This window comes from Moschus berezovskii, chromosome 6 (assembly GCF_049115385.1).
Source record: "Moschus berezovskii isolate FMDL1 chromosome 6, NW_MosBer_1.0, whole genome shotgun sequence".
NCBI classification, from domain to species: Eukaryota; Metazoa; Chordata; class Mammalia; order Artiodactyla; family Moschidae; genus Moschus; species Moschus berezovskii.
In genome coordinates, this window is record NC_142465.1 from 93,306,150 (window position 1) to 93,315,332 (window position 9,183).

Sequence of the window (9,183 nt, forward strand, 5' to 3'; positions counted from 1 at the left end):
GTGTTGACAGCAGTCCCTGTTTGGGATAAAAATTTTTTTTATTGGAAGAGACTTTGAGTGGTTTTTTTTTTTCTTCTACTTTTTTTTTGGTCGCAGTTTTGTGTGTGTGTGTGTGTGTGTTTAATTCCCTGAGAACCAGCTTTGGCTGGTGAAGAAATATACGAAGTGGGTTTCGGAACATCTTCTACTTGTATCATCCCTACCAGATGGAAATTTAATGTAAATAATCACGTGTGCCTGGACGCCTCTGAAGAATATTTGCTGACCTCTATCTCTGGTTTTACTCGATCTGAAGTAGCACAGTTACCTACCCAGGTTTAAAAAAAAAAAAAAAATCTCTTTACGTCAATGCACTCGAACTCTAAGTTCTCTCCCCTGAGCTGGGAGCCTTTCAAATTCTTGCTGGCGGCAGGGGGTCTCGGCTACTGGGGAAAGAGCTTGTTCTACAGGCCCCGCCCTCCCCCGCCGCCCCTCCCCCAGGCTGGTTCCCTAACTCCCCCGGACTCGCCTCCCCCTCCACCCCCTCCCGCCCCCATCTCGGAATTTCGGCTGCCTCAGAGGGCTGGCGCGCGTCAAAGCCCGAACTGGGAGACTGATTTGTGGAGCATCACCCACAGCTCCTCTCCCCGCAACCCCTCCTCCGCCCCCGGCAGCCGCCCAGGGCTAGAGGCGAGCAGGGGGAGGGGGAAACGCTACAACCATCCCCCTTCCTCCAGCCCGCCCCAGCGGTTGCAGATTCAATTGCACCTTTTATTACTTTAACTCTTCTCCCTAGGACAAGCGGCCCCCGATCGGTCCCTCCGGCAGTCGCAGTTACCCCTCCCGCGCGCGGAGATGGGACAGCAAGGGACCTGTCCGCGGCCGGCCGGCGAGTGCGGGGACTTGCGGCCGCCCAGCCAGCGGCCGGGAGTCTGTAAGTTTCAACACTCCTCCGGGGGAGGGGAGGGGGAGGCTGAGCGCGTACCAGCAAAAGATTTCAAATGCAAAATACCGGCGAGGTTGACAGCGTCGGAGGGATTTTCGGGGCACATTCTTTTAATAAACTCTTTACTCAGCAGGCAGGCTGTTATCCGGGTTTTTCCTGCAGCTTGTATGGTTGATCCCTTTGTCATAAAGAAGTTCAAGTTATTACATTATGAGTTCAAATGGGATTTTTTTTAATGCAACTCATACTTCTTTGAAATGTAAAATACCTCTTTGTAAAATTACATAGCACACTGCTTATTATTTTGTCGAGTTGTTATTTATACTGTGTAGGAGTGTCCACGGCCTTTTCTTTGCCTACTTCTAAAAATAACAGAAAAAGAATTCCCCCTCTCTACTTTTAATATTGCTACATCATGTGAGTAGTTTACTAAATAGATCGTGATACCAAGCTCAAGTTTTCCTCGCGGTCGCGATGCGCTTGGGTTTTTTGCAGTAATCTACAGACGCGGGTAATCTCAGAATTATCATTAAAGCTGCTGTTTACAGGAAGGCTCCGGGTTTTAACTGAGGTTGTGCCCTTAAGTGTTCAAAACGATACGGACTATTAAAACAGTTCTGGTTCACACCAAGTAATTTTCCCGAGATCTAAGAACTCAAGCACTGGAAGATCATACCTTTAGCTTTGCACGCCGCCTGTAAGGTATAGACACACCCCTCCATGCAAGGACGGAAGAGTCGAGGAAGGGGAGCGGGGGTAGTTCTTAATCTTGGTTTCCCTCCCGCAGGACGGTTCTCGAGGGAAGGAGAGGCAGGTCGCAGACAGGTGCCTAGGCTGGCTATGGTGACAGGACGATGTTGGCCAGGAAGAGCATCATCCCCGAGGAGTATGTGCTGGCGCGCATCGCGGCGGAGAACCTGCGCAAACCGCGCATCCGGGACCGCCTCCCCAAGGCCCGCTTCATCGCCAAGAGCGGGGCTTGCAACCTGGCGCACAAGAACATCCGCGAGCAAGGACGGTTTCTCCAGGACATCTTCACCACCTTGGTGGACCTGAAATGGCGCCACACCCTGGTCATCTTTACCATGTCGTTCCTCTGCAGCTGGCTGCTCTTTGCCATCATGTGGTGGCTGGTGGCCTTTGCCCACGGGGACATCTATGCTTACATGGAGAAAAGCGGGATGGAGAAAAGTGGCTTGGAGTCCACCGTGTGTGTGACTAACGTCAGGTAAGAAGGCGGCGGGCTGAAACGGGGTGGAAAACAGTATGGAAAAATAGATGAAACTGCCCTTTCTGTCTTCTCTCTGTTTTGTTGACAGTGAACTAAGGACTTTATTTTAGTATGTTCAGAAGCAAAAAAATAAAAACACAACAAAACAAAAAACGAATCTGATGTATTAAAAATTTTGAGGGGTACAGCCTTGGATGAGGAGTCTTTGAAAGTGTAGTTTCAATCCCTTGGGCTAGTCTTGAAAATATTATACTGGTTATTTTAAAAGGATTTCACTTAGTGCCTTCCTCAAAAAAAAAAAAAAAAAAAAAGCACACATTTAGTTTTCCCTCTGAAAGCTGCTGTCCATAGTTCCAGTATCCAAAAGGAAATATCTCTGATCAACAAAAAATGTTGTGCAAATGCTAGTAATGTTCCATGACTTCTCTTGCCATGACATTTTCAGAAATAATGAAAAAAATATAGGAAAATACTGGGGAAGAGGGGGATCTAAATTAAAAAAAAAAAATCCACCAGAAATGAAATAAATATTAAGCCCTTCTTTATCAAGATGATCTTGAATAGCTGATTGCATGCTTTAATTCCAAAATTAAAAGTTATGTTAACATTCAGAACTAGAAAAAAGCTAATCTTTTGATAGAAATTGGTCCAAATTTTTGATGGAAGAGATTATGTAGAAGTGATTTAACACTGTCGTTTTCTCTAAAAGTTTTAGTAGGCTAGGAAGGCAGTTCTTAGATTGCCCTAATATTTTTTCTTATCTCATAAATATTTCAGAGATAAGTGAATTTGGTTTCAGTGACTCTCTTCTCATATTTTCACATGGCCTAAGAACATTTACTTGGGGGTGATTTGTCTCTTAATTTTTTTGTTTAAAGATGGAAAAAGATAACATCAATTGCAAAAATATTCACCCTGCAGAGAAATATTTGTGATAATACTAGCAATTTTTCCAGACATTTTCTGAATAATATCCCAAATTCACAGAATTCATAAAACAAAGCAACTTGAACGGGCACCGTTCTGTCAGGAAACTGGAAAGAATAAAACCTTTACTGATCCTGAAATGTGAAATTAGCATACCACTGCAAGAAGCAGAAACCCAGACTGTAAACTTGCCCATTCTTCCCTTCTCTGGGTAGTTGCGATACCAGCTTATCAAAGTCGGCATGCAATATTTGTCACAGAGATCACATACCACTGATTTCAGCTCAGATTTTGAGGAGGGAAAGCCAAATTGAATTGATCCATTGCCTTTACCATCGAGTTAGATATTATTTTTTTGTCTTAAACTTGTCACAAACTATTGTCTCAAAGAAAATACAGGTAAAAAAATGTACATGATCATCAGTACACCAAATATAAAGGAAACAAAATACTATGTTTAACAGATATTTATAGGTCAGATATCATTATAATATTTCTCTTTAAGAAATTTATTGGCACTGCTATTGGAGAATCATTTTCCTATCGAGGTACACTTTTAATAAACATGAAGTAGACACACATAAAATGAGTTAAAAGAAACAAACATAATAAACCTTGAACAATTAATGACAGATTTTATTTACAAGATGAATATATTGGCTTTCCTTATGGAAAAAGTCATTAGGCAATTGATTAAAGGTATGTCATTACAAAGGAGATATTTTCAGTGATTTTGTGAAAGAACTTGACAGAGTGCTCTGGTTATTAAAAGCTGTTTTACTGCTAGCTTTTATTGTTCAACAAGAGGTGTTTTGAGGTATGTTCATTCCTCTGATGGATTCCTGCTGGTGTAAACATTCAATTCACTGTGAGAAATAGTGTTGCAGATACAATGAAACAAACTTGATTTTAGCAATGTGACAATTTTAGCATTTTATTTATTTATTTTTCATTAGATGATTTTCTAAACATTTTTAAACTTTTTATTGAAATACAGTTGATTTAACTTTAGCATTTTAAATTTTATTTCTTACCTAAAAAATATTATTGGACATCTTTTAATGTTAAAAATCTTACTGGTTTTATTTTAACATTGTGGTACTATGTATACTTCAGTGCAATATAAATTTTAATCATAACCAACTGTACATAATACTTTTTCACCAAGAAAAAAGTAAAAACAGAAAAATTTCTATTTTTTCCCAAAGGATATTTAAAACATGACTAATAATATGTCTAATTTTTTTGCATTTCCTTTCCTTTCATAAGTTCAATGTCCCACCTTGTCATCAAAACTGAAAATAACTTTTTATAATGAACATTCTCTAGTGTATCCAAATAATATTTAACATTCTCCTTCTAGGCTGGTTCACCTTCCCTTTCATGTAGATTACTTTCTAACATGAGTCAGAAGTAAACCAACATATTTCCTCTTCTTATTCAGCCTAACTCCCTCTGTAGCAGAACAAACCAGAAGCTAAACACTTTCATCTCTTGAGGTTGTTTAGCACAGGTGTTCATTAAAAGGCTGAGTCTTGCACCATATAATGTTTGGAAGCAAGCTCTTTCATAAATAAATAACATACACAAATCACATATGAATAGTCTCTTAAGCCATTAAAATGAAACATCTGGGCATATTCATCATTACATTGCTCCCAGAAGCATGTGTGTTGTTTAGTTGCTAAGTCGTGTCTGACTCTTTTGTGACCTGCGTGGACTGCAGCCTGTCAGTCTCCCCTGTTCATGGGATTTCCCAGGTAAGAATACTGGAGTGGGTTGCTGTTTCCTATTTCAGGTTGTTATTTCCTACTTCCTGACCCAGGGATCGAACCTGCATCTCCTGCATTGGCAGACAGATTCTTTACCACTGAGCCACTGGGAAAGCCTGAAATATGTATACATTATCAGAAATCAGTGTTGTGTCCGTGCCCCTTCTCTGGGGTCTCTTCTTATTCTTTGCCATGGTTTTGGTTTATACAGTATATCTTGTGTGTAGCTAGTGCAAAAAGCAATCATTCTGGTTTTCCATGAATCTTTTGAGCAACAGAAAGGATAAGAAAGGCACTTTTTCATTTAAAAGTTAAAGGAATCATCTGCAACATCAACTATGCTTCAATTAAATAAAAAATAAAAATCCCTGATTATGAGCCTAGTAGAAAAAAAAATCATCTTATGTGTGCTTGCTTACCATTCATGGTGTCCCACCAAAATATAGTGTGTATACTCAGTATCTACATATTTAAACATTTTGCTCACTCACTGTGTGTGGCATTAAGAAACAGCTAATGCTTTGACAGTTGACCTATCATCTATAAAATTAGAGAAGTTTGAAATTGGAGTGGAGGACAGACATGACTAAGACTGTTTTTATTAAGAAGCCACAGAAGTAAGGGTCATGTACTTAAGTGAATAAATTAAAGAGAAAAATGACCAAATGTGGTGCTTCTCAATTAGGGAGATAAATCAGAATTATCTGCAAGCTTTTCGAAAGTCTTGCGCAGGTCCACCCTAAACTACCAAATCAGTGTTTACACTGTGATCAGGAAGAGAAGCACAGTTTGAAAAATCTTCCCAAGAAAATCCTGACACATGTTGGCCCCTTCCTTGTGTCTCTTTCAGAAACTAGGCCAGAAATGAGAGGATTTGTGTCCTTATTAATTATGATCTTGACACAGTCACTTAATAATCTTTACCTCAAATCCTTCCTGTAAAAGCTTCAGTATTCTCTAGATCACTTAGAGAACAAAATGAAACAATCAGTAAGAAAACATGTTTGGTTCCAAATAGTACAACATTCTTTTTTTATTTAAAAATACTAGTATTTTGAATGACATGTTTTGTACCACTCTTTAGCACTGTGCTTTCTCTATATAAGGTACATAGTGTTCACCAATGAATATGATTTTAAAGGTTGTAAATAATAAAAAGTTCACTCATGACTCAGTATGTTCCATATAACTCGAGTCACTTAAACACAGGTTGGCAAAAAATAATAGACATCGACTTGAAAGAGTTTAACAAAATAAACTATGCCTTTGTGAAAGTGAAGGGCTTCCCTGATAGCTCAGTTGGTAAAGAATCCTCCTGCAATGCAGGAGGCCCCGGTTCAATTCCTGGGTCAGGAAGATCTGCTGGAGATGGGATAGGCTACCCACTCCAGTATGCTTGGGCTTCCCTTGTGGTTCAGCTGGTAAAGAACCCACCTGCAATGTGGGAGACCTGGGTTCGATTCCTGGGTTGACAAGATCCCCTGGAGAAGGGAAAGGCTACCCTTTCTAGTATCCTGACCTGGAGAATTCCATGGTCTGTGTAGTCTATGGGGTTGCAAAGAGTCGGACATGACTGAGTGAGCGACTTGTACTTTCACTTTTCACTTGTGAAAGTGAAGTATTTCACAATGATACATACAGAAAGAGAGAAAATGAACAAGTGCTTGTGTTCAGAATAGGGCATCTGATACATTAAGTTAGCTAGTGTTTCCAAAAGTATTTAATAGCCTTTGGACATGAACAGGTGAATAGATAAAGAAGATGTATACACACACACACACACACACACACAATGGAATATTACTCGGCCATAAAAAAGAATGAAATAATGTCATTTGCAGCAATATGGATGGACCTAGAGAGTCTCATACTAAGTAAGCCAGACAGAGAAAGCCAAATATCATGATATAGCTTATATGTGGAATCTAAAAATATGATACAAATGAACTTCTTTACAAAACAGAACTAGTTTCACAGATGTAGAAAATCAGGTTATGGTTACCAAAGAGGAAAGGAGGGGAGAGGAATAGATTAGGATTTTGGGATCAAAATATACATACTGCTATATATAAAACAGATAACCAACAAGGACCTACTGTATAACATGGGGAACTATATTCAATATTATATAACCACCTATAATGGAAAAGAGTCTGAAAAAGAACATGTATAACTGAATCACTTTGCTGCATACCAGAAAGTAACACAAAATTGTTAATCAACAATACTTATGAAAAAGAAAATTTAAATGGCCTTTGAAAGAAGAACATGAAAAATTCAGCTTCATGTGTTATTTCTTGATTCAAAAATCTGAACTGATGGCACTCTTTCCTGATCTCATTCCTTCCAGGTCTTTCACCTCTGCCTTCCTCTTCTCCATTGAAGTTCAAGTGACAATTGGATTTGGAGGGAGAATGATGACTGAGGAATGCCCTCTGGCTATCACAGTCCTGATTCTACAGAACATTGTGGGTTTGATCATCAATGCAGTCATGTTGGGCTGCATTTTCATGAAAACAGCCCAAGCTCACCGAAGGGCGGAAACCTTGATTTTCAGCCGCCATGCGGTAATCGCCGTCCGAAATGGCAAACTGTGTTTCATGTTCCGCGTGGGGGACCTAAGGAAAAGCATGATCATCAGTGCCTCTGTGCGCATCCAAGTGGTCAAGAAAACCACGACCCCGGAAGGCGAGGTGGTACCTATTCACCAACTGGACATTCCTGTTGACAACCCACTTGAGAGTAATAACATTTTCCTGGTGGCCCCTCTGATCATCTGCCATGTGATTGACAAGCGCAGCCCCTTGTATGATATCTCGGCCACTGACCTGGCCAACCAAGACCTGGAGGTCATCGTGATTCTAGAAGGAGTGGTCGAAACTACTGGCATTACTACACAAGCTAGAACCTCCTACATCGCTGAGGAGATCCAGTGGGGCCATCGCTTCGTGTCCATCGTGACCGAGGAGGAAGGCGTGTATTCTGTGGATTACTCCAAATTCGGCAACACCGTGAAAGTAGCTGCTCCAAGGTGCAGTGCCCGAGAGCTGGACGAGAAGCCTTCCATCCTTATCCAAACCCTCCAGAAGAGTGAATTGTCCCACCAGAATTCTCTAAGGAAGCGCAATTCCATGAGAAGAAACAATTCCATGAGGAGGAACAATTCCATCCGCCGGAACAATTCTTCCCTCATGGTGCCCAAAGTGCAGTTTATGACTCCTGAGGGAAATCAGAACACTTCCGAATCCTGACAGCAAGACAACCCCCAGAAAGTCTTTGATCCGCTGTTGAAGAGTTTCTGCAGGGCATGGACAGATTGCACTGGAGCTGAAACACAATAATTTGTCCTTGTTTATCTTATTACACTAAATGATATGCATATTCCAACAGCAGCACTTTCTGTGTCAATAAATGGTAACTCACAAGGTGGAGGGTTCCTGTCTTACACTTGATTCACCCTTGCAATATCACCCTATCACCCTAAGTGATAGGCTTAGGTTATGCAGAGGAAATGCTCTCATTTCTGTCCATTTGAAACACAGGAATTACACGGATAGTAATAGACCTTGAACACAAAAGTGGGTCAAGAAATGATACTGCTTGAAATGCTTAATGGGTGACATCACAGATGTCTGTTTCTATGGTTCACCCTGGAAAAGGGATAGAATGGGCAAGAGGACCCAAAACTGTGTTTTTCCTATCTCCTTTTCCCTCTCTTTTTTAAACTGCACCAGGTGAAAAGCTGGAGGCAAAAACTGCTTGGTTCCTCTTTTGTTTTTTTGCTTATTTTGCTGATTAATTTTTAAATATTGCATTTTATTTTTTCCTCAAATTGTGTATTATGAGGAAAAATAGTATTAGGAACATGGCACTAAAATGTTAGGCAGGAACATCTGTGAACTTGGAAAACAACAATTGAGTTCAGTTCTAATCATGTTCCTACATGAACATAGTGGAATCTAACTAGAAACCAAAATTCCTATTCTGTTAGATCAGCTTATTGCAGTGTAAGACTTAATGTTTCAAAGCTAGAAATCACCCCACAATATGACTGATGAATGAAAGTTCCTGTTACCTTCTCATTCAGGGTCTTGAAAACATGAACAGAAACTTGCTAATTTATTTTTGGATTTCCCACAGAAAAACTGTTTAGTTCTATTCACTTCTAAGTGGATTCTGTTCACTCGGTTCTTCACACTGACCTCCAGAGGTTTATTTGTCCCCTTCATGGCCACCTGTTGGCAGAACCATGCAAAGAGCTTTGGAGAACAGCTAAGAACATTCCAGTCTCACTTAGGACTGAATTCCCCAAAGGGACATCTACTTCT

At 40.4% G+C, this 9,183-nt stretch overlaps 1 protein-coding gene across 1 annotated transcript; it reads left to right on the forward strand.

Moving 5' to 3' along the window:
- Positions 1-568: 568 nt before the first annotated feature.
- On the forward strand, positions 569-8,280 carry KCNJ8 (potassium inwardly rectifying channel subfamily J member 8). The gene is made up of 3 exons (XM_055396417.2): positions 569-913; positions 1,713-2,153; positions 7,206-8,280. Exons 2-3 carry the CDS (start codon positions 1,780-1,782, stop codon positions 8,104-8,106), a joined length of 1,275 nt encoding a protein of 424 aa, XP_055252392.1. The 5' UTR covers positions 569-913; positions 1,713-1,779; the 3' UTR covers positions 8,107-8,280.
- Positions 8,281-9,183: the final 903 nt, after the last annotated feature.

Coding starts and splice junctions, on each gene's coding strand:
- KCNJ8 (XM_055396417.2), top strand. CDS start 1,780: ATGTTGGCCAGGAAGAGCATCATCCCCGAGGAGTATGTGCTGGCGCGC. Junction 2,154..7,205: donor GTGTGTGTGACTAACGTCAG/GTAAGAAGGCGG, acceptor CATTCCTTCCAG/GTCTTTCACCTCTGCCTTCC.